Below are 26500 nucleotides of genomic sequence, written 5' to 3'. Positions count from 1 at the left end.
TTTACCTACCTCGGCAGGATGGAAGGCTGAGTTAACCTTGAGCCTGGTGGGATTTATTGATTTATTGATTGATTTGATTTGATTTGATTTCTAGACCGCCCCCTCTCCCCAAAGGGTCTCGGGGTGGTGTACAGGTACCAGATTAAAAACCATACAAATAATCATAAATATAGTTAAAATCGGATTAAACTTTAAACCCCTGTACAAGTTTATAAAAATTAAAAACTTAGCCAAATTGAACTGCCAAATTGGAGGCAGCTGATAGTTAGCAGAAGTGGCCTGCAGTACAGCACTCTAACCACTGCGCCACCCAGGCTCTTTATGTGCAACATCATGACGCAACTACAGAAGGGATGGAATTTACATCATGATGCCCATTTCCCACTTGGCCTCTCTTGGTTCCCTTTTGTAGATGTCTGTGCCTTAGTCTTTCCACTAAGATGTTGCAGAGCACTGATAGTTCGGCAACTCAAGGAGTTCACAAACATAATTAGATCCAATTACTTTGGTATTGAGACTGCTGAGCCAGAAGAAAAAACTGTTGAAGGTTAGACACCATTGATACATTTGCAAACTGCTAGGGTCTTGGTTGCTGACCGTAGATACTAATAGCAGTCCTGCCTGGGCTTTACTATCTTTGCAGGCAACTAAAGTGGCTTTCCTAGAGAGCCTCACTGCTTCCTTGAGAGAGGAGAACTTATCTTTGGAGCACCAGAATCAGCATCTGAAAGCACAAATGGCAGTATCACAAGACAAGGTGTGTTATTGTCCTGTTAAAACACTTATGGATCTAGACCAGTGTTTCTCAAACTTGGCGACTTGAAGTCCTGTGGACTTCAACTCCCAGAATTCCCCAGCCAGCTATGCTGGCTGGGGGATTCTGGGAGTTGAAGTCCACAGGACTTAAAGTCGCCAAGTTTGAGAAACACTGATCTAGACTGTTCATACATTTGCCCACATGTTGATAAAAATGGCTTCTAGTTAGCTTAGAATTTAACAATTCATTTGATTCTGTGCAGTTATGCTGCAGCTATGATTTCTCTCCTGCAATAGCATTAGGTCAACATATTTGTGGAGAAGAACAATAATATCATTACACCTTTGGTTCCCTTACATTTGCTTGCTTCAGTGGTGGGTTCCGGATCCCATTCCAACCGGTACATTTGGAATGGGCCCAGCAGTGTGCACATGGACATGCCCAGCGCATGTGCACATGCACGCAGCGCACACATGCGTCTTAGCGCCTCCACAAGCCTCCACGACACTCCAGCTGCTCAGCGAAGCATCACACAGGCGGTGTATGCACTGTGCGCGGAAGCACCAAAGACTTAAAAGACCAGTGATCTCGGGCCGGCGGGTGGGCCCTCCAGAGCACCGTACTGGAACGGTATCCGGTGCTCCGGACAGGCTCCAGTACGCCAGTACTGGGGCGTACCACCTGCAACCCACCACTGGCTTGCTTCCACAATAAAAGTACTCTTTTTTTCCTCTGCTCTTGCCTATGCATTTATCCATTGACATCTCTATATGGAATGGAATGGAATAGCATAGAATAAAATATAGAATATAGAATATAGCTTTACTATGGTCATAGATCAGCAATAGACATCACTGTTTACAATATATTAAAAATAGTACTGATATTAATAGTGGAAAATAACATTCCCTAACAATAACATAATAGTGGAATATAACATGTTCTATTCTATTCTTCTTCTATTCTTGCTTCCACAATAAACTAAAAGTACTTTTTTTTCCCTCTGCTCTTGCGTATGCATTTATCCATGGATGTCTCTATCTGCCAATTAAATATGAACTTTATTGAGCAATAAACTGTCCTTCATAGTACTATATGTTCCTTTCATAATTAAACAAAAGTTGTTGAGTAGGTCATGCTGGCTGGTTCTGATTTATCTTTTTTTTTCAATTCCCATCTGTACTGAAAGAGTTTATTCTGCATTATCTTAATTGCTTCACTGTTTGAAAAAGGTCTCAAGAACAAGAACTGTTTTTATACACTCTGTTGCTGTGAAGGAGAGAAACCACCCATGTTTCTTTACCTTCAAGAACAGAGAAAGTGTCTTTGCTCTTATAAAACGTTTTCTCGTCCTGAAATACGTATTCTGTACATACAATTTTTGATTGAGCAGGGTGTGTGGGAAAAGCACCTTATGTTTGCTGGAATAACAATCTATTTCATGCCCCCAACTTCTTTTTTCTTTGGCCCTTTTAGATCCAGAATTTTGACGATATTGTGCAAAATGTTAGCCTTCAGGTATCCAGGCTCAAATCAGACCTGAGGGTCACCCAGCAGGAAAAAGAGAATCTAAAACAGGAAGTGACATCATTGAATAAGCAACTGCAAATAGCCAATGAGAAGGTACTTACAGATGGGAGGGTCTGAGTTCAACAGTTGCTGAGTCATTCTGATATTTATTTAAGGGAGAAATGGGCTGCTATTGAGAAGCAGAAGTCTTCCCACATCTTTAAAAACAGTGACAGGTTTAAATAAATTCACATCTTTTAAGCATCCTTTCAAAACCCATCTTTTTATGCTGACTTTTCCTGCTGTAGATTAATTAATATATTTCTTTTTGATGAATTATTTTTGTTCTCTATTTTCTGTTCCATGAGTATTGCTAACTGCTTCAAGATTGTCTGTAATGAAAAATGACATACACACATACACAATAGTACCACTGTCTCTAAACCCGTTGCAAGATTTAGGAAAATGACGACAATTTCAATATTTGTTCAGTTACCGTGAGACCAAAATAGCTGCATGAAATGCTTTATAGCTATTCAACAGAATACCTCACACTAATTAAATATTCTAAAACAATTCATTCTTAAATTATTCACACAGCTGGATTGAAATCAAAATACTTTCAGAGTTGTCTTTACCATTAGAGTAAATGAAAAATCTGGATTAGATAGTCCTTTCTAATTGGAAAAATATCTGTTTTGTTTGGGTATAACCCATCTTTTCTCTTCAGAGCCCCAGGTGGCAAATTGAGATCTCCTCTCATTTATTCCCCAGCCAGAATTTGGTGAGGTAGGTTAAATACCCGTGTTTCTCTAAATTTGGCAACTTGAAGATGTATGGACTTCCCCAGAAATGCACAGCGAGAGAATTGGAAATTGAAGTTGAAGATAGAGTTGAACTCTTGAAATCTTCAAGTTATCAAGGTGGAGAATGCATTGGGTTAGACTGAGACAAAGTGATTAGCTTCTCCTACTAAGGATTCCAAGCAGCTTTCAGATCAAGTGACAGCCTCAATCCAGGTCTCTTCAGTTCTAAACTAGATTAAACTATAGTATGTGTGCCTTTTTTTCAAATTAGATACATGACATAATTATCTTTTTTCAATGGATAGCAGTGTGAGAAATTGATTTCCACATTTCTTTTGTTCCATGAATATAAGCGGTTGCCAATCCATACCCTTTGTCTTGAATGTTAAAATGATTTCATATACTTCCTAAATGTTTATTCACTTTTTAGCAATTATGTGCATCCCATCTGGGTTTGATTGCATAGAACACTTTCAAACTATTTCTATCCCGTTCAAAATTCTTCACCATAAGTTCCAAATGAACTTACTTGTTGTAGGCTCATGGCTTATATTAACCTTTAATTGCAGAAGTTCGCTTTTGTTTTGCCTTGCCAATAGTCCTATAAGGCAGCCCTTTTTATTTCTTATTCTTTTTATGGGAATGTAGCCAAGTTAAGAGGGAGCGACTTGCTCATAGGAGCCAAGGAAGAAAGTGGCTTTGAATCCAAGCCTCTGTGCATCTTCCTAGCTTGTATCATAAGTTTGACTCTGCTGTCTGCTTGCTTTCTTGCTTCAGAGTCGGTTCCTGGAAGCAGCCGTGCATTCATCAGGGATACAGAACCAGCAGAAGAAGCTTTGTTGGGGTGAACTGGAGCTGATCAAGCAGGAGCAGCAGCTTCTGAGGCAGGAGAATGAGCAGTGGCAGAGGGAACTCCAGGGTGCCAAATCAGAGCTATCTCATTCTAGGGAAAAGGTGAATTGGAATAATTGTCAAGCGGTAATATGTAGGCAGCCCACTTTATTCCAAGAGCCAGAGTCTCTTTTTAGATATTTGAACGACCAGCACTAGATTGACCAAAAATTGCTGACGTTTAGTTTTGTTTGATTCTGATATTTAAAATGATTTACCACTTGAGTCTTTACAGCTATATCTTTTTGCACCAGGCTCTGCTTAGTGAGCTTAAATAAATGAGAAGGATAGATCCCATAAGATTAAATTACTGTTCATTCCTGTATAAAATCTATTCCTATTTCATAAAGAGTGGGGCCTGTTTTAATAAGTTATCATGGGCCTGGGACTGATACAGAGCAATTAATACAATGATGTAATGAATTTAACTCCTTTGCTGCAAGGATTCAAATGAATCTGCAGCGAGGAAAGTAAAATCACAATTGCTACTGTTGTTGTTGATGACCTTGGTTCATGGTGCAATCTGCAAGGTTTCCCCTCTATCAGAAGAGGCAACATTGTAGGGAGAAGACAGAGGTCCCACATCACATACAGTTACGTAAATAAATAGTAGTGGGCTGCAGCCGGGGGATTGGGACCCCTGGTCCATGGAGATTCTCAATCATCCAGATCATGTTGTCCCAAAGATGCTTTTCAAAGGGCAACTGGACTTTCTTGGTTTTTTCTTGAAAACGTTTTGCTTTTCATCCAAGAATCTTCTAGAGGTCTGATTGGATGGTAGGGAATAGAAGGATTTATATTCTTTTATGATCTGTTGTCCAGTAAATCATTTAGATTTATTAATAGGTCCCAATGTATCTCCTCTTACCCCTGTTCTGTGTTTGTGTGTGAGAGAGAGAGAGGAAGAAAGAAAGGATATTTGAATTTAGATAAATAAGAATATTACCAATCAGACCTAAATGCATGTCTGATGCTTTGCAGCGTGCCTGACACTGATTTTATTTACCTATTGCTCTTGCCAAATATGACAGCTCGAATCTACTATTCCAATCATCAAGCAACAGAACCCCAAAGCCAGTTATTCATTGAGCAAGAGAAGCTGAATGTGAATGGCTAAAGAAGAGCTACAGAAGATCAGTTTTAGGTGTGGGGGAGGTTGGCCTAGAAAAGGCACTTTCATTTTGCAATTATTTTAAACTTTGAATTTATCACTTAGTTTTATTCCATCTTTTAAAATCTGTCAAATTATAAACAGTTTGTTAGTTCCATTTATTTTTACAATACACTTCTTTGGGACATATGGATAGCTTCAGTCAAACTAGTTCCTGTGTTCCGAAAACACAAGCAACTATTCCTAGTAATCGTTTTAATAGCTGGCTAATTAGCTAGAGTCTCTGCCATAACCAACCAAATGGCTGTTTATCACTATGTAGACAATTGGATATAGACCATCAAGCAACTGCTACTAGCCATGACAGAAGATATCTTTATGATCTATAAAAATAATCTATACTGGTTACTATAGAACCGTGATGGTGAACCTATGGCACGCATGCCGGAAGTGGCACACAGAGCCATCTCTCCGGGCATGCAAGCCAGCGCTGGCCAACTAGTCTTCACGCACGTAGGAGTACCAGAAACCGAAAGAGCACATGCACGCACCAGATAGATGATCTTCCGGTTTCCAGCATGTGCGCGCACTGGCCACCTGGTCTTCCGGTTTCTGATGCACATGCGTGCACGAAGACCACCTGGTCAGTGTGCATGCGTGCACCGGAAACCGGAATATCAGCTTCCTGGCATGCATATGCACTCCAGGCAGCTGCTCTTCTGGTTTCTGGTGTGCACACAAGCTCCCATTTTAGCACTCAGTGCAGAAAAAGTTCCCCAACACTGCTATAGAAGGTCAGAAGCAAGAGAAGGATACTGCTGCCATATCCTTTGTTCATTTCCTGGAGATCAGGGAATGTTGGCGAAATGATGATTATACTTTAGATTAAGGAGATTAATACAAATTTCTGTTTCTTTTCACCAAAGCAACATATGAAAGATTATAAAATCTAGACCATGCAGGCTTTTGACCTGTTTAAGCTGGGGATCTTATATTCTCAATTCCTGTATGTGCCAGTAATTTCCTATTGGAAGGATGAAAACTTTATAAACAATATTTAATTCCTATCCCTATAAACCTTGCAACTCTAAGGATTATGATGAAGTTCTAGACAATTTGCTAAGTAGCCTTTGTTGGACTATACTGACTATTAGAAAAGATCTATTTGGTTACAGGCTGACTATACCTGGAGGTATGTTTTGTTATCTTGGTTGGCAGAGTTAAAATGAAATAAATCATGCCACTTTTTTTTCTAAAATGATACTAAAATCTTTAGGTTAGTCCAACAGAGATTTTCAAAATGGCAGAAGAATTAGCTGAACCTATCTTGATTTAGGAATTGACGCTCAGCAAAGGAATAAAACCTTCTCAGCCTTGAGTAAGACTGACCTTGCAGTTTTCACCAATGTAGATTTTGCCATAAGAGATGTGAGCAGAGCTGAAACCAGATTTCAATTCCTGTTGGCTTGTGAGTAACATTGAGTGATTTTGAGCTAGTTGTATGCTCTAAGGGTGGCATGGTGGCTTAGCAGTTAAGACACTAGGCTTATTGTCTAGAAAGCCAGCAGCCTAGGTTCAAGATCTGAGTGCACCCGACAGGGTAAGCTCCTGTCCTTGCCCCAGATCCTGCCAACCTAGCAGTTTGAAAACATGCAAATGCGAGTAGATAAATAGGTACCACTTCAGTGGGAAATTAACACCGCTCCATGACATCATGCTGGCCACATGACTGCAGAAATGTCTTCATACAGTGCTGGCTCAATGCCTTGAAACAGAGACAAGCACCACACCTATAGTCTGCAAGGACTAGCAGAGCAAAATCCGCAGGGACTGCTATTTTTATATACCTTCTAAATCTTACTTCCTCAGAGCGATTGAAATAATAAAATTATAGGAGCCCTTAAAGTAAGTCACCTTGAATTTGGAAGGATATATGTAATAAATCAATACTTTGTGGAAAAGGGAGCCACTGGGGGAGGAGTAATGGTGTTTGGAAAGTCAGATTCAATATAAAATAGTTTCATTAAACTTAGCAGTCGGAGCTCAAGTATTTCATTTTTAATTTTAATCACAAAAAAGATCTAAATTGTCCCTCTGGGAACAGATATTTTACTGCTGAATTTTAATGGCACAAAAATTCAATTGCTTTCAATCAGTTCTTAAATCAAAATTTTGTCTCCAACAATGGAACATTTTGTGATCCAAATGAATTCAGAAAAGAAACATGTTGCCCAATTTATTTTGATTCTACAAGTTACTGTATGTACGGCCAACAGTCACCCAAGGTTTGGAAGTCCATCCAATCCATTGCTGCTCTGACCACTAGAAGCGTGAAATATTGATTCAGCTCCCATCCACCCTTCGCTTCTGACATTTAATTCGACATCTCTTCACATGTTCAACCGTCAGCAATAAGATATTAAAACTTGTTCTTACTTTTAACTGAAACCAGATCTCTTAAGAAGCTGAGTTCTGTGCATATTAAATGTGCAGGACACACTTAGCCCAGCCTATAGTCTCTTGAAGAGAATAGACTCAAAAGAGAGTCTCCATTTATATGTCCTACCAGCAGCTCTTTTCTGTTTCTCTGAATAAGTCCTTGTTTTTTTGTGTTTTATTACTCTTTTTCCGTGCAAGTATTATTTGGCCCTTTTTGCCCTTTGATTCCCATAATTGTCTCTCTATCTTGTGTTTTTTTCTTCTTCCTTTCTGGCTAACCTATGCCTAGACCTTGGTGGCTGGAACTAGCAGAGACGAATGCAGTGCTCTGCCTGATTTAACGTGTGAAGGTAGAACCAACTCTTTTCTTCTGTAATCCCACTGCATGGAGAGAAAAGAAATGACATTACCTAGTACCTGCCATCTCATCTTTCCTTTCATTTGTTACAGACTTGGTCCTGAACCTCAAGGCAATAACCTGCCTCATTTGAAGGAGCTACTCTTCATTTTAATGGCAATATTAATGGTCTTGTTCAAGCATCATAGGGAAAATAGGCAAATAATTTCTCTAGTTTCAGGAAGAATGAGAAAAGGCTTATCTTTAAAGTCTGCACTTTCCAAGAATTTGAGGCAGGATGCTTAATACAAAATCAAATTTCAGAAAAAAAAATGAAAAGTGGCTCTGAGATTCCATTTTCTTTTTTCCCCATTTTTTGTTAATTGTTGGATGGATTGTTTATTTCATGAGATAACTGGAATTGTTTTTCCTTCCATGGTTTCCCAATTGCATGCCCTTAGTGGAATAGTGGGATTGACATTTGCATGGCCAGTTTACTGATCTTTGATGATCTCCAAACTATATAATTTCCCCTATGTTTCTTTACTTTGTACAACCAAGTGAGCCATATGCTCAGGGAAAATGTTCTTTGTAAGCTAATTGTGATTACAAAATCTTTCTCCAATTTATATTACATTTTGAGCTCCAGCTAAATTTCCCATGAACGTTGTGCTGCTGCTGCTGATTATGGTGGTTGATAGCTTGTATGGTTTTCCACAAAGTTTAGAGCATGTGAACTGGATGTGTATGCAAGAGAACAGTTGCACATGCCCTTTCCACTTCATTAGTCCTCCATTCTACCATAACCAAAAAGACATATAAAAGATTGTTTATGTAATTCAGGTAAGAAGTAAATGTAGGTGATTTTCCCCAAATGAATCATCACAGAACCTTCATGATTAAACACAGTATAAATGTCTTATCTGATGCTTCATATTTGAATTTCAACAAATATTGATTTGTATTACTTTTGTGTAATAGTTCTAATGCAACTGCAACCAACCTGGTGATTTCCAAATGTGATGGAATACAGACTGGGAACTTTGTCTGGGAATTGTGGAAGTTGCAGCTGAACCATAGAACATCACATTAGTTATACAAAATTGTACAAAACTGTACCATAAGCTGGTCCTGATATTTCAGGATAAAAGCTAGTGAAATATGCTAGCAAATAAATAACATATCAACAGCTTTCTCACATTGTTCAAAATTCTAATATTGTAATTCACTACCACTTTAAAAGCTATTTTCATTATATTGCTGTATTGCCTTATAACTGCAGCTCCCTATAGAGTTCACAGCATAAAAGGATTACTTTTGAGTTTGTAATTAGCAAATTGTATGGTTGGTTTTATAATGAGAAAAATCTCCCAACTAGAGTTATCAATGTAATCCTAGAGTTTTCTCTTCAGTAGGCCTGCTGAGTTTAATACCATTCATTCTAAGGCAAAGATATATTCAATTGCAATCTGATCTGGGGAGTGAGGATGGGGAGCTAATTTTTTAATAACATTTGGCAATCAATTATTTTTAAGCTACACCCTAGGGTCAACTGCTTTTAGTCTTGGTAATGTCTGAGTTGGGGATCATAACACAGAACTGGAAAGGGTTTTTTGTTCCCTTGTCAATTTACTGTGTATGTCTTCAACATACATTTATTTTCTCAGCTTTATTAGTTAGAAGGACTAATAAAAATGTTATACATTTTATTTATATTAAAATAAATCTTTAGGGATATGTGGTGCTTCAGCTCCAGAGCCAACAATGTTCTTTGCAGGGATATGGATGTGCGCAATCAGCTCTATTGGTGCCTCCTAAAGACTGATTGTTTCTATGCCATCAAGTCAGTATTGAGACTGAGGCTGAGCAATCACATAGAAGGCCTTCTTCAGAATGATCTGCCCCAACTGGCTCTTCAGAGAGACTTCCCTAACTAAACGCTAAATGCGTTCAGCTGAAACTCCATCATCCCCAGTCAACTTGACCAATACTGTCTGGCACCGATGGCAACTCTAGTTCAATACTTCTGGAAAGCACCTGATTGGATAAAGTGCCTTAAAGTAGCAACCTAATGTGTGTGGGTAGGAGGGAAAAGGACTAGTATGGAACAATGTGTTGCAAAGGGTTGTACTAGTGGTAGTTTTAAATAGAGGGGAAAGAGAGGCACAAGCCCACGGTTAGCAATATGGTATCTCTCCATACCAGCAAGCATTTTCTTTCCCACAACTCCATTCCTTCTTTGGTCTGGAGCATGGCAGAAGGTGGTTGAGGATTTTTTTGTTTGGCCTAGATCTCAGATGAGAAGCCTTTCCTCTCCCTCATCCCCACTCCTTTTCTCTCCCTCTCCTTCATTGACTCCTTTGCCAAACTCTTAATGCATGGGCTGCAACAGTGTGAAGTAGATTAAATTTGTATGGTTTAAATTTGCACACACAACTAAAGGGAACATTAGACCAGTTACTGAGAGTCCACCTTTGCATTCTTCCTGACTGATCTTGATGCTCAGATGATAAGAAGGGGTTCTTGGTCTAGACTGCAAGGCATCTCTTTTATATTTTCCTACCCATCTTCTCTGATGCAGCTGCTTCACTCAAACTCCAGCATGATGCTTAGCCCACCCCAGCACCCTCGAGAACTGCAGGAGATCCAGCAGCAAGGATGTCCTGTTGTCCCATCCAAACAATACCAGCAGCTCCAGCACCAGTTCCTTCAGGCAGAGAGGAGGTGTCAACGCCTTCAGGAGGAGCTTGAGAATCGGCCCTTGGAAACAAACATGCCCCAGGTATGTTACAGTCTGTTTCTTCTTCACTGAATGTAGATTAGTCATCTACCACTTCACTTTTTCTTCATTATGTCCCTTTCTCTGTTTATGCCAGTTTCAAATTTCTAGTGCAACAGATATAATCTTTCCATATATTGCATCGAAGCATGCTTTCTTTGGACAAATGGCTAATATCAGTTAGGAGACCTCTGGGGAAGGGAAACATGCCACTTATGATGCAGCTTATTCTATTGGTTGACAGTCATGCCTCAAAAAAATTATCCTAGGTTTGAATTTTGGTTTCATCTCATTGGTTCTTGTCCTACCATAGTGACAGAGATCATGCCCATTCCTTTCTTTGTATGAATATCTGAAGACTCCTACCATATATCTCCTTTGAGTCTAGTTTATTGCAAGCTAAATATAGCCAGTTCTTTTCAACATTCTTTGAAGGACTGACCATCTTAGTTGCACCCTTCTGTACAAGCTCCAGTTTGCAGTTCCTAAAAGTGCACAAAGTAAGATAGCAGTTTTAACAGAATTGGAAGAGCAAAATCTTTTATTGGATTACCTGTACAGCACAATTCAGTACAAATCTAAGCTGCTGGTTCAATTTCTCAGTTCTCATGTTCATGGCAATCATTTAATATGAGGACAATCTGCATAAGGTAACTTTTCATTTTGCAAAGTATCTCTGCACCAAAATGATTACATCTTTTATAATGAAAAATTCTGACAATCTGTAGCCATTCAGATGTTGGATTCCAATTCTAATCTGACCCTAGCAAGCCTACCGGTTAGTCAAAATGCATGATAATTATTCTTTAGTAACATTTATATGGCCCCAGGTTTCTCCCTTGCATCTAGTTCTAGAAAATGGACCGAAGGCTTTCTTGTATTCTGCTTATTGTACTATTTAGTTATAAAAATGCTAGCAATCTGACATATCACTACTAATCGGTATCTTAAAATTAAGTAACCATAGATAAAATGTAATAATAGAAATGGAGGATACAGCAATAATTCGGATTTATTTATTCTAGCTTCTATGTATGAAATGCTGGAAGATAGGATAAGGGCTTTTTGCTTAACATATAGCTGACACTGAAATGTTGAATTTCATCTGAGATTTATGCTGCATCTCCCTCCTCTTCCTCCCTTTCTATGGCTGATTCCATCTTTTGGATAAACCATTATGACTATTATATCTAGAATAAGATTCTTTGGTTAACATTTTCCTCTAAATCTTAACTGAAAAGCAAGATTTGAACGGGTTTCTCATTTTGTAGTGTGGGCAAACTACAACATGTGTAAATGATCAGCGTGATCAATTTGGATGTAACAATAAGTGACGGCTGACCTAAATAAGGAATGGGGTGATCATGCAAAGAGAGGAAGAGATGTATTAGCCCGAGGCTTAGAATTGGCAATGAACCTCACCCCAATGTCAGAAAATAAGAGTCATTGGCTGTATGGTGCTTGCTCTTTTTAAAGAGCTATTGATCTTTAAAGAACTACTGTCTGCAATGCATGACCTATGTGGGTATATGTGATTTCCTTGTTTTTGTAATGGGCAGTGAGAATAAGTTTGAGGAACAAAAGGAAGAGCGGGCAACCAAGACAATGGTCAGATAAAAGAAACTTGAGTTCAAAACAAAAATGTAATTTGAGAAAACAATTCACTTTAACACACACACCCCAAATTCTCTTATGGGTAAAGGCAGGGAGTGGGGAGGTGCTTTCAGACTTACCAGAGGCTGCTAAGGCAACTGTATAATAAAAGTAGTAGAATTCATAACTTTTCTAGTTTCCTAGTCTGGTCTTACTTGAAGGGCTGACATTCATCTTATTCATAAAAGAATTGTGGAGGGTCAAGTTTGATTTGCTTTCTCAAACTACATTTCTGCTTTGGACTCAATTTCTTTTATCTGATAGCAATAGCACTTAGGCATATATACCTCTTCACTGTGCTTTTCAGCCCTCTCTAAGTGGTTTACAGAGTCAGCATATTCCTCCCAACAATCTGGGTTCTCATTTTACCATCCAAGGCTAACCTTGAGCTGGTGAAAATCGAACTGCTGGCAGTCGTCAGAATTAGCCTGCAATTCTGCATTCTAACCACTGCGCCACCATGGCTCTTCTGATCAGTTTTGGTCCTATCCTCAAAGTTAATCTCACAGTCCCTTGCAGTTCTTATGTTTGTCTGTCTTGATATGATGCTTAAATGGCACTGAGTGTTTGTGCTGCTTAAGTGTGATGTGCTGTTTTCAAAGGCCTGCGGGTCAAGTATGTCCTCCTTGCCTTTTTTCCCCAGGCTTTGCTTCCGGAGCAACGATCATTGCATGCAGATACGTACAGGCGGATTGGTCATCTCTGACACCCCTTGGCTTCTAACGCACTGCATTCCTTACTCACACTAACTGGCATAAGCTGAGAAACCCAGGGATCAAATTGCATTTGTTGTTAATTTAAAATCATCTTTTTTTTAAAAAAATGGTCTTGTATTTTCCCCCCATCCTTTATTTATTTGTGTCAGAATCTATTTTTATGAGGGGGAGTGGGGAGAGAAAGAATCACATCTTTTTTATTTTAAATGTTTTTAATTTTGTTATAAGTCAGTTTCATTATTTATGCTATTTAAAAATAACCAGAGGAGTTTGGAAAGAGAAGAACTTATTTTCCCCCATCAATTGTATACTGTATTTTTTAAACAAATGGTACTAAACTTTTTATATATTGGATTTGGAGAAGAAGTTTTGGGTTATTTATACAAAATTTTGTACAAGATGTATAAATACTTTTTAAACAAGGAAAGAGCAAAACCTTGAGGCTTGTAACTGGATAAATAAAATACACATTTTTAAAATATCTCCTTGTCTTTCTGTCTTACTAATTAATAGAGTTTTTGGATGCATTCCTTGATGAAGCTGGAGTATTTATTAGGCTGAATCATTTTGCCATGGAAGTTCAATTAAGGCAATATTTTCTTCCCTTGGCAACTTCCAGATGTGCCTATTTTAGTTCCCAGAATTCTTAGCAATACTCATTTTAGTAATTTCTGAGAGACAAATTCACACATCAGAGAACTGCCAAGTCTGGAAAGCATGCTTTAAGACAAAACCAAAGCTCAGTGGTAGAGCACATACTGTACATGCAGAAAGTCCCATGTTTTATCTATAGTTATAAGTCTACAGCATAACTATAGCATCTATATGAGTAGAATACTCAAGTCTAAAACCCTGCAATTAGTATCAATCCTAGTATCTATATCTATCATCTATCTACCTACCTACCTACCCACCTACCTATCTAAACTATTTAGAAACAATCTGCAAGAAAAGTACACTCGATTTCCCTAACAAGACAACCACTTTGTGGGTTGTGATCCCAGATGACAAAACCATGATTTTAGGCCCTTCCAGAATATGAAGTAAATCTGACATTGGAGAGAATGATAATGCAAAGAATAGGTGCCACAGCTGAAAAGATACTCCTCCTGGGTCCCATCAGATGACCTTGGATGGAATCTGCAACATGCCCTTCCTGCCATACCTGATGGGATGGATAGATGTGATTGGGGAGAGGTGGTCTCTCAAATAACTGTGTTCTTAATAAAACCTTCAAATAAAGAACCAACCCAAGGACTCTGATTCAGCTGAAGGGATTGTATCTTTGAGGATAAATTCAAGGGTAACAAAATAAAGCAAGTAGGCTAAAAAACCATAATTTTTAACCCAATACCAGTAGTAGGAATGAAATGAAGATCTGTAATAGTTAATCTTTATTCATGGCAGAATTGGATTGGATCCTAATAAGATATGACAATAATAAAATATTAGAAAAGCCTAACAATCTGAGATATTCATATGAGACAGCTATCAATTTGTTATAGGCAAATTTATTCATGACCACACATTATTCCCAGTCACAATAACAAAAGCTGATAGCAAAAATGCAAATGGATTTCTTCATAATGAATAAACACTGAAATTTAATTACAAAATTTAGATAATTTGGGCACAAATCCTATCTACATACACAACTTCATAATACATAGCAAGAAAAAGAAATTGTGGGATGAGTATGGATTGTTGAATTAAAATGTTGACTCTTGGTGTTTATACAAAGGATAAATACATTTTGGGATATGCTGAAAAAGCATCTGAAAAAATAACTTATGTCATCCATACACTTTTAGAATGTCTGTACAAAATCTGGGGTGTGATTTCACTTGGAATATTGTGAGTGGAAAGCTTCCACATCTCATCAGATGTATAATATTTCTGGAAAGGATGCATAAAGACTAACCAAAATGATCAAAATTATCAATTAAATCAACATCATTATAGAACAGGAGCCGCTAATTTGGATGTTTTAAAAGAGGATTGAGAGCAGTTTGGTGTAGTGGTTAAGGCTAGAAACCTGGAGATAGAGTTGTAGTCCTACCTTAGGCACAAAACTACTTAGGGTGGCCGCTTGCTTTCAGTCCTAGGAAGGAGGCAATGGCAAGCCACTTCTGAAAAACTTTGCCAAGAAAACGGCAAAAACTTGTCAAGACAGTCTCTGAGAATTGGACACAATTGAAGAAGAAAAAGGGATTGGAAAATTTAATGCAGAATAAGTCTATATTCCCCTTCAGAATCATAGGCACTACATACTGGTATCTGAAAACTATCAGGGGAAAAAATCTCATTATGAGCATAGCTGCCATTAGTAACAATTGAACAGACCACACACCACAAAGGTCTCACTTTAGGATTCAGAGATTTATTTGAATTTAAATCATAGCAAGCATTAAGCCTTTGCTGAAGGCACTTACATCACATTGAAACGAGGGTCAATCGGACAAGCAGTCAAAAGGAACCTCCCATTATTCAGCTTTGTCTTTTATACCTTGAAATCACAAGTTACATGATCTTTGGAATCTGTCCATACTGTTATAGCAACAGGGGAAGTGCTCCATTCCTTTAACCTCAATGTTACAACATAGCTATTTGTATATGTACTTAAGCATACACTTCCTCTTTTCCCATAGCCTCCCCACCTTTATTTTGGCATATATGGAACTACGGTGTTCATGTCAGCTACCATTTCATCAGATGCACATGCTGATTACAAATTTTTTCTTTATACTTGCAGCAGGCAATTTATGTCAATATTGAACCCAACTCAGGCCCCCCAAACTTTACTGTGCTAGAAGGGGGTCCCCATTATTTTCCTCTCACAATACCAACTGCTGGTGCATAATGGGTCAGAGAGCCAGTTGCTTTGAGACTCTTTCTGGAGATTCCTTCCAGACATCTAGCTGACTGCTATAATGGAGCCTTGTGCCTAATCCAACAGGTTTTTAGATAAATATAAATAGTTTTAAGTGAGCTTTTTTTAAAGTTTACACTGGAAAGAATTGCTGATCCATCTCATCACCAGAATGTAGGTTCTGTTTTATTTCTATGTTTTGTTTGATGAAAAATGGAAGAGTCTGCCAACTTAGTTTGGAATCAATTAAATGGCAATCAATTAAATGATTTTTTTAAACCAAATAATGCACTTTTGATGAAGAAAGTTGTTTCAAATGATGCAATGGCCTCTGGGAGTGCTAATTCCTTTGTGAGGTCTCATGATTACGTCTACTGCCAAGAGAGGAACTAATATGGCTAAGTAAAACATAGTTGAGACTCAATTGTGGCCTATTGAATCTATGAACTAACCACAATGGCTGGTTTTACATATGTTAAATTAAAATGTGGTTAGCTAGGTTGATTCTAATGTATTGTGTGAATCCAGCACAAGATCCAAAATGGTTACTTGAAATAAATTCCCTTCCAATTCTGCTAACACCTTTCACTTCATACAAAGTTGCTATTACAAAAGTGTTCAATTTCACATGATAGACGAGACACTTCCAGCCAACACAACTCTCCATAAATCAATGAAAGAAGACTGTTGCTTTAAGTAGAAAGTTGAAGGATTTACTATCAAACAGACCGAAATTGTTCAGCCCATCTAAAAACAACACTACAGCTGCTTCAGCTCCCCCAGTTTCTGCAAAGATTTTGAAGGGTATGGTGTCCATATAATTAAGATGACCATTGGATATGTTTCCACAACACATTTGATATGAATAGTGAACACTGTACTCTGATTTCACAAAACACTTCAACCTGACCAAAGCAGGATGGTTTTGCACAATAACCATAACTACAAAAAAAGCAACCTTGAAACTTAACTCTTCTCCAAATTTAATATATTGCACACATATTTTTTATCACATCTGGATCTGACTCCTTGTGAGTTTTTAATTGCTAGGAACTGACAATTATCACACACCCTACATCTCTAGAAGCAGTGTAGTTTTGACAGCACCTATTTAACTATGGTTGCTCCTGCAAAGCCAAGCAATGTTAGATTTAATACTACTTGGACAGGAGGCTACCAGGAAATATAAGGCCATAGATTTGACCATGAAGTCAGGAAAACGCAGCAGCAAACCATTCAAACACTGTTGACAAGAAAACTTTAAATCACTGGAGTCAAGCTCGACTTAGGGACTTTAGCTCTGGATACCATTTAGGAGCAAGATAGACAATCGGGAATAGTTACTACCTTCAAGTTTCAGGGAGCACCATGGCTTAAGAGGTTTCATCTGGAGAAAGGAGCTGATGTCGCGACGGTACGACGTGCAACCTCGGAGCGCTGAGATCGCAGTCGACACTTTTGCCGCTGGACGGTCCATCTGGACCTAAAACATCCCGAACAGATGGTGACAGGGAAGAGTACATCTTGCTGATCTCAGGGACATCGCAAAGTCCCTGATTGATCCAAGAGAATCTCTTCTAGCCGGTGACAAAAAGCACAGCCTCAAGCTGCTGAAGTTGGGACAGCTCCGCAATGGGAGGAAAGCGGAAAGAGAAAGCATGTCCATCTGGTGAGGAAAACAAATTTTTATAAAAGACTGCCTAAAAAAGATTGAAGTTAATTAAACTGGTAAAGAAAAGGAAATAAGCGGCGAAACTAAGCATTATTGGACAGTGTGTTGTCTTTTTTTTTCTATCGATGGAAGTTTTGTGAACATTTTTTTACTTTTTAAAGTGAAAGTATCGGATTTTCTTCTTCTATTTCTTTTTTTACCTATGGATTAACTCTTTTCCTTTATTTCTACAATACTGGTTGGGATGGATTATTTCTTTTTATTTTGTTTCATTTAAGAATTTTGTTTCTTCTAAGCCTGAAACATAAAGAAGATATAAAAGGAATATAAAGAGGGTAGTAATTTTAGAGGGAAAAGAAGTTACACTGCCACTTGGAGGTTGGAGATTGAGACCTGGAAACATTGCTTTTTCTTTTTTCCCTTTGATCATTTTGACCTTGCACTTCAAAGGCTTCAGCTTGTTTATAGAGAAGAGCATGGGTTGTTTACGCAGGTGCTCTCTGGATGCTTGTTGGTAGCTGGAAAGAAGTGAAAACAAAGATTTGTTTTTAAACTAGAGTGGCAGTGTTTACTAATTGGAAGGATGGCACTACATCAAAAAGAAACCATAACATTACAACAGATTATGTTTGGAATTCAAAAATTATTAGAAACAACAGAGAGAATTGAGAAGAGATGGAAAAATGTTGAAAATATAAACTTTAATGTAGTAAAACCTGATGGAAAAATGGAAGATATCCAGCAAATGGAAAAAGTGGAGGCTAGCGTCCTAAAAATCCAAGGGAAAAATGAACAAAGAGGCAAGATAACCGTGGATATTGACAGTGAACTGAGTGTGGTTGGAGATGGAAACAGTGGAACAAGGAAAGGGAAGATAGATGGAAAGGTGTTTTACTTCAGATTTCAAGGTATAGAAGAAGAAAAAAGAAAAGAATTGATGAACTTAAGGAGAGAAACTTTGACAAAAACACTATTGATAACCAAAGATAGGCTGATTAAAGAAGTTGATGAAGGGTTTCCAGATTTTACAAGATATGTAACAAGCAACAAGTTGCGAAGAGAAGTCCAAACAAATTTGATTAATAACCAGAAGTCTAATTCCACAAATGGCAAAAGAAATAGAACTACACTATTACTGGAAAGACATAGGTTGAGATACGAAAATCAATAATAAAACACTAGTTAAATTTAATTAAAATTACAGCACTATGTTAAAAATGTAGTGATAATGGATAAAGTTAGGTAAATAATTGATAATGATAACAATGTATACATATATATTGGTCTGATAAGAGGAAATTTGGTATAAATTTTAAATGGTGAAAAAAGGGGGAAAAGTAAGTTAAACTTAGTCAAACTATTGTTAAATAAATGACTGATAATGATAAAATGTAATAATTTGTATTGACATGATAAAAGGGAAATTGGATATAAATTGTAAACAATGATTAAGAAAAGAAGTCTAAAGATTTTGTTAAAATTAGAGTATTATGTTAAAAAGGTAGTGATAATGGACAAAGTTAGATGAATAATTGATAATGATAACAATGTATATATATATGTATTGGTCTGATAAGAGGAAATTTGGTAAAAATTTTAAATGGTGGAAAAAAGGGGGGGAAAGTAAGTTAAACTTAGTCAAACTATTGTTAAATAAATGACTGATAATGATAAAATGTAATAATTTGTATTGACGTGATAAAAGGGAAATTGGATATAAATTGTAAACAATGATTAAGAAAAGAGGTCTAAAAGTTTTGTTATTAAACATAATTAATTTTTATTTTGAATGTGTTATAAAGGTATAATGTGGCTGGATGATATTGAAAATAGATAAGGGAATGCCACTACGTGGTTTTGTTTTAAATTTTGGAATGTGTGTTATAAAGGGACGTTAAAACAACTATAGTCATATGAAGGATGAGGTATGATGATAGCAATATATATAAATATATGTGATGTAAAATATATAACTTGATATGAATCATAGGTGATGACTGTGGAAGGGATGCACAAAAGTTCTTTGTAACCAATTGATACACTTTCTACAATTTGTAGTGGAAGATGATTTTAAGGTGTTTGTGTTTTTTCAAAAAATAAAAAATTTAAAAAAAGAGGTTTCATCTATTTATCCACCCACTGTACTACTGATTCACTGAGATGTTGATGAAGTAAACTTTGGGCTGATCCAATTAGGCTTTTAAGCTTTTTTAGTTTCAGTTTCAGATTCTCAACATCACACCCAGATCATTTCATTACACATTGAAAAGTAGAGCATGCGATTGGTACATCCTGGAAAAATGGTAGCACAAAGGACTGTTTGTAAAGCCTTCACGCATTCAGTTTGATGGGAAACCCTCCAGCTTCTCAGTTTTGTGCAGTTTCCCTGTGTGCATGGATCATGTCCATCTTGAAAGAGGCTGGAATGTGCCCATTCCTTTCAAAAGATTTCTTGGATCTGAATATATTTGATAACTACTGTATTGCAACATTCCTGTTCTGGGGAAAACTACATCAGTGCAGTGATTGCTACCATCTGCCTTCATTTTCAACATTGTTTTTAGTAGATTTTTATATGTATTGTATTTATATTCTCTATATAGGGTTTTTCCCATTAATATTATATTGTGGATATTTTAATCTACAGCGATCTTGTCAGCTGCCAAGAGTTTTTTGATTATATCAAATCTAATAAACAACTAAGCAAATGTGAAATAGAGAATCACATGTACATAAGAAGTCTGGGTCAGTTTATGACTTGCTTTGCTTTCAGAAATCCTTTTTATTTGTACAAATAACCCAACTATTTCTCAGTCTTTTGCTTTCAATTTTTTTTTCTCCCCTGTAAAGCTTATGTTGAAAAAAGAACAGCCAATCACCAAGATCTACAGAGTACTGTAATTTTGATTTCATGCACACATGCTCCATTACAGGGTGGATATGAGCAGCTACTACAGACTATGGAGAAACGCATGATGGATATTGAGCAACAATTGAGGCTTGTGAAACAGCTTCTCCAAGATAAAGTCAACCAGCTGAAAGAACAGGTGAGCATTCTAAGTGGTTTCTAAGTCAATGGGCCATGATCCATAGTTGATACCTGAGGATTCCTTAGGATTTGAGGTAACATTACAATCTAAGGCTGGGTTCACACTAAACTGTAAGATTTGGCAATGTGTTGTTTGAAACCAGCTAGCACTATGGTTTGTAAATCAATTTATGGCCAAGCATATAGATGCATATTGTTCCAGACAGATTCTGAAACCTCAAAGCTCTCTTCCCTAGAACTTCTAAAAATTGTTATAAATAGTAATTTGAATCAGGCAAAAATACATTTAAACAAAATGAAACCAAGTCTGGTTTTGTGCTGGCTCAATTGACTACACTTTGGAGTATAGTCACCACATGTTCTAATCAGAAGATCATATCTACTCCTCCAGCTCAACAAAGTAATGCATCCTTATCTTAGAATGATTTGAAAAAAGCAGGCAGTGGTGGTTTAGATAATAAACTGGGGTTATGCAAACCATTGGCTTACTATATTGTGTAACTGCAGAATGAGACTTTTTGAGGTTGATGTCAAAAGTCCACATCCCAATCCTATGTAGATATAAATAGGCTTCATAGTGGATGAGTCCCAAATTATTTCATTGTAATTGTGCTGAATGATCAACTGTTGACAATTTATTCTAGATGCCATACACTTGTATCAACACTTGTGTTAGACATGGCATTATGGAGAGAAAATAGTAGCTAAAGCTTTGTTGCTATTTACAGATAATCCATGCAATATTTGTGACTACATTTGGTACTTTTGACTATTGGATCCTTCCCACGGATCTAGGAAAGTTAAAATATAATGATAATGAATTTTGTGTATGTATTTTATTTATATGCCATCAACTCAAGGTGGCAAACCTATTTAATATGTTTCCCTTCTCCTATTTTCCTCACAATACCAATTCTGTAAGAGAGTTGGGCTGAATGAAAATGACTGGCCCATGGTCACCTAGATAGCTTTCATGGCTAAGATGGAATTACAACTCATGGTCTTCCAGTTTCTAGCCTGATCCTAACCACTAGACTAAACTATTTAAATCAATGCAACTGTTCATTACTGGTAAATTCAGATTCTACATATTCCCATTGTATCAAAGTGCTTTTCAGATATTTTTGGTGGTATTATTTACCCTTTATCTACATTTAGTAGATAGATGTATTTAGACAATATACAAAAGGATGACTAAGACCCTTTACAGCAGGGGTGTCAAACTCACAACACATCATGTGACGTATCACAACTTTTTCCCCCTTCATTAAACTGGTAGTGGGCATGGCCAGCGCATGATGCATCTGGCCTACAGGCTGTGAGTTTGACACCCCTGCTGTACAGAGACAGCTTAAAAAGTAATACTAAATTTAGCTACAACCAAAAAGTGCATGATTTATTTCTTTGTTTTGTCCTCTATGTGGAACTATGTACCTTTTCTTAACTATGTTTCAGCTTGTAAGAAACACAAAAGCTGATGAAATGGTGAAGGATCTCTATGTTGAAAACGCTCAGCTGCTAAAAGCTCTGGAGATGACAGAACGGAGGCAGAAGATGGAGGAGAAGAAAAACTATCTGCTAGAAGAAAAAATAGCCAATCTTAGCAGAATAATAAAAAATCTGACCTCCAATGTAGGATCATCAGCTCAGCTGGGATCTTAGTGCCTTTCTACACTTGCATTTAACTATAGTGCAAACATGTCTTGACCATTTATTGCAAGGCATTACCTTCATCTCATCCCCAGCCTATGTTTAAAACGTTTAAGCTGTACCAGTGTTAAAATAGTATTTCCTTACTTATTTTGACTTTAGATACAACTCAACACATGTACAATCTGATAGACTTACTGTATTACCTATTACTTTAGGGGAAAGTCAGATGACCAAAATGACTTGAAGCAAAGGCAATACAGGTTGGATAAGGATGGGCAAATGGATAGCAAATTTCATGCTGGTATAGTCCCCAAAAGCTGTGGATAGCACTTCAGAGGTGGGGAAAGGCCCTAAACCTAACTACCTATTTATGCAGAATTATGCACTTTATTGAAAGGTGAACATTTCCTCTATTTTAATGCTGCATTTTGATAGTTGCAACTTTGGGGCTCTGCTCAAAAAAAATCTCATTACTACTGTCAAAAACACAAAATTAATCTGTGTATGGATACACACCAATCATAAATCCCACGTGCCTTACTTTATATTTTTGGGGTTTGCATGTTAGTTTTGAATGGTGTGAGGAGGCACCATGGCCAAAGAGATTTCATCTATTATCCACCCACCATACTACTGATTCACTTTTCATGAGCCTTTTATCCATTGTCCTGAATGGCCAAAGCAGAATGTGAATGGTAGACATACCCTGATACTTCCACCCTCTGCTGAAGTTTTAGAGACAGTAGTACTATAACCACACTTTGAAGGAAATTTAGAAAAGTGTACATCCTCTCAGTGTTCCTAGATCCATTCAAAGGAACAATGGTAGTACAAACATCGCCTTTTTGCCAGTCTCTAAGATAGTTAGATTAGGGACTCTCTGCCCTTTCAACTGATAAACACTAGAAAAGAAAAGTTAGGAAAGTAGATGGACATCAGAAATGGAGAAGAAAAGTCAAAGGAACATCAGAAGAAGCAGCTTGACTCTTAAGGGAAACCACAGCTTCACCCTCAAATGGTCCCACCCTCAAGAAAACCATCTGAATGAGTAAGACAGAAAAGGGATAATTGTACAGGTAATCCTTAGCTTACAACCATTCATTTTAACAACTGTTCGAAGTTACAATGGCACTGAGGAAAGACTGGAAGTTTTAAAGGAGAGATTGGATAACCATTTGTCTGAAATGGTATAGAGTTTCCTGCCTAAACGGGGTTGGACTAGAAGACCTGCAGGGTCCCTTCCGACTCTGTTATTCTATTCCTATTCTATTTTATTCTATTCTACCAGTTCTTGCACTTATAACCATTGCAACATTCCAACAGTCACAAGATCAAAATTTGAGTGCTTGGCAACCAGCATATATTTATGATGGTTGCAGTATCCCAAGGTCATGTGATTGCCTTTTGCAATCTTCCCAGCTGGCTTCCAACAAAATCAATGGGAAAAGTCAAACTCATTTAACAACTGCAATAATCTGCTTAACAACTGTGGCAAAAAAAGTTGTAAAACCAGGCACAACTCACTCAACAATGAGTGCCCTTCTTAACAATGGAAATTCTGGTCCTATTTACTTTACTTTACTTTTATTTAGATTTTTATACCGCCCCCTCTCCCCAAAGGGACTCGGGGCGGTGTACAGTCAGATAAAAACACATCAATAAATAGAAAATACAAACACAAAGAGGAGGCAATAAGAAACTGTACATATCAAAGCAAAGTAATTAAAAAACAATATTTAAATAACCCTAAAAATACCCGATTAAAATATCTGCCAGGAGGTAGAATAAAACTATAAATCTATAAATCTATAAATGGGCCAGGCCGGCTAAACGGAACAGGTGAGTCTTCAGTTTTTGTCGAAAGGAGCAGAAGTCGGTGGTGGTTCTGATATCGGGGGGAAGGTCATTCCAGAGGGTTGGGCCCATCACAGAGAAGGCTCTACTCCTAGGCGTCCTATTTGTAGTTGCTAAGTCAAGGACTATAGAAAAGTTGTGACATAGGGCTATATTGTTGTTGTTTTTGTTAGTTGTTAGTCACAAAGTCGTGTCCGACCCATCGCGACCACATGGACAACGTTCCTTCAAGCCTTCCTGTCTTCTACCATCCTCTGGAGTCCATTTAAGCTCAACATAGGGCTATATAGTATGCAAACTGATGAGAAAACAAAGAACTGAACAATTCAAAAATTCTGATGCTATCTGGCACCAGTGGTTTCTACTGTCAGCATCCACACTGCTGTGTTAATGTCTGCAGAGGACAGGAAAAAATATCTTGATTTGCAGGACAAGCTATTAGTTGATCGTAGTAGAACATTCTTTGCATGCAGAACATTCCTCTTAAGAATCTTAAATTCCAATAGTCTGTATATACAACAGCAAAGCTGCATATGATTATTAAGGATTATAAACATCATGGCTGAGAAGTAGCTGACCTTCAGATACTAATCTGAATACTGCTTGTATTTTTACTAATATTTTCAGGAACCCAAATTTCTCATATGTACATTTGAAGAAAAAAGATTGCATTCTTAAAGAGAGTGCTTCTGTTGGAAAACAGAAGTGATTAGCAATGAATTTTGGACTGCTTAATTATTTGGCTGGTTTGTTTTAAATTTCATGACTTTATTTTAAACATCCATTTGATATTTGACATTCTGGATTTACTGTGATTCATTGTAGTCAGAGTTTATATTTATACATGTGGATTCTTAATCACCCAATCATTGTCTCTCAGCAATGGAAAAAGAATCCCGTTAGTTGCTTTCTCCGTGCTACAGCTGCACTGAATGTGTAACCTGTTTTTACCACACCACCAATTATAACCTGAATAAAGAATGCAACCAGTGAGGCTAAGGCTAAAATATGTTGTAGACCAAAATATCCGCGGAACATTTAATTAGCCAATTGTGCCTTACCCTGTTTGTAGCTCCTTCTACATGCAAAGCATGCTGATTCCACCTCTGTAATAGATTCATTTAAAATTCTGCAGAGGGAAACTTAATTCCTTATACTGTACCAAATAATGGTCATCAGAAAAAGGCCCGGGGTCTCTATCCAAACAATTTTGATGCACTTGGTTTTTGTAAAGAACATGTGTGGAAAGAACTAACCAATCTTTGTAATTCTTATTTAGTACTGGCTAGAATGAACAGGTTTTTTTATGGATGGGACCAGAATTTCCTGGGAGAGGTTGTTGCTGTGGGGAGTGGGATAGAGAATATTGTAATTCTTATTTTAAATAATATTTAACTATCTTACACTCAGTTCAGGGCTTGCACTACACCTTCCCATCTCAAAATAATTGAAAATCATGCCAGCAATTTCCAGAAATTGTGATTAGAGATGGGTATACAGAAGGGGCTACAAAAAAGCAGTTCAGGAGCCTGATTCCTGCCCTTAGGCAACTTTCCCTAACTGGATGCAATCCAGATGTTTTAAGATCCTTTAGATTCTTAGCATGGTATCTGAGAATGCTGGGGGTTGCACTTCCAATGCATTTTGCAAGCATCAGGTTGAGTAATGGTGTCTCTCACTTCTCTGAACTTACAATAGTTCCCAAAGGGTTGCACGTGCACAGAAAATAAGGTGATAAAAATGGTAAATTTGTCATCCAAACACAGCCATTATTTTTGTTTTGCATGGGGCTAAAGAAAACCTGACTCAACTAAACTGAGCTCTTTTTTCACTTAGTTTTTTTTTTAATACGGAAATTTATCACTCCAAAGCTTTTTATCTAAAGCAAGGGCCTCCAAACTTGGCAACTTTAAGATCTGTAGACTTCTGGGTGTTGAAGTCCACAAATTTTAAAGTTTCCAATTTTGGAGAGCCCTGTTCTAAAGCAACTTAGTATGGTAGACTGGTTAAAATGCTAAACTGAAAGCATGGAAACCTACTCCACCACGATCACTCCCATCTATGGGCACTCACTTAGTATCTCAGTCTAACCTACTTCACAATGTGATTGTTGTGAGGATAAATTGAAAGTAGACTCTGACGTGAAGGAAGGATGGATAATCCTGTGGGCTTGAAAACTCTCCTCCCAAAAAATGACTGATGCCAATGCTATGTTATTTGAGGCAATGGGGTAAGGCATTCTATTTGCCAGATTATCTTGCTATGATGTCTCAACGAGCCTCTCAGATTTGTTAATTGAGGTTAATGTTGCCATTTATCAGATTTGAATTTGATATAAGTATTTTGTTTCTATTGTATATTGCCCTAAAAATAACTGGAGGATGGACAGTATTAAATATTTTAAA

General features: G+C 37.4%; 1 protein-coding gene across 10 annotated transcripts in view; it reads left to right on the top strand.

Moving 5' to 3' along the window:
* The window catches only part of NIN (ninein), a 140608-nt gene extending 114108 nt beyond the window's left edge, over positions 1–26500 (top strand). For 8 of the 10 annotated variants that reach the window (XM_081948854.1, XM_081948858.1, XM_081948855.1 and 5 more), the window contains exons 22-27: positions 644–757; positions 2234–2380; positions 3850–4026; positions 10432–10632; positions 20473–20586; positions 22044–26500. In XM_081948854.1, coding sequence (XP_081804980.1) covers positions 644–757; positions 2234–2380; positions 3850–4026; positions 10432–10632; positions 20473–20586; positions 22044–22250 — 960 coding nt within the window. In that variant the 3' untranslated portion in view covers positions 22251–26500. Of the gene's footprint in view, positions 1–643; positions 758–2233; positions 2381–3849; positions 4027–10431; positions 10633–12925; positions 13096–20472; positions 20587–22043 lie in introns of those variants that run through there. The other 2 variants (XM_081948853.1, XM_081948861.1) reach the window with 2 other exon arrangements.

The sequence above is a fragment of the Natrix helvetica genome (genome assembly GCF_964273705.1).
Source record: "Natrix helvetica genome assembly, chromosome: 1".
Taxonomy (NCBI): Eukaryota; Metazoa; Chordata; class Lepidosauria; order Squamata; family Natricidae; genus Natrix; species Natrix helvetica.
Note: the sequence above shows the minus strand (reverse complement) of the source record. Positions and strands in the feature narration are given on the sequence as shown.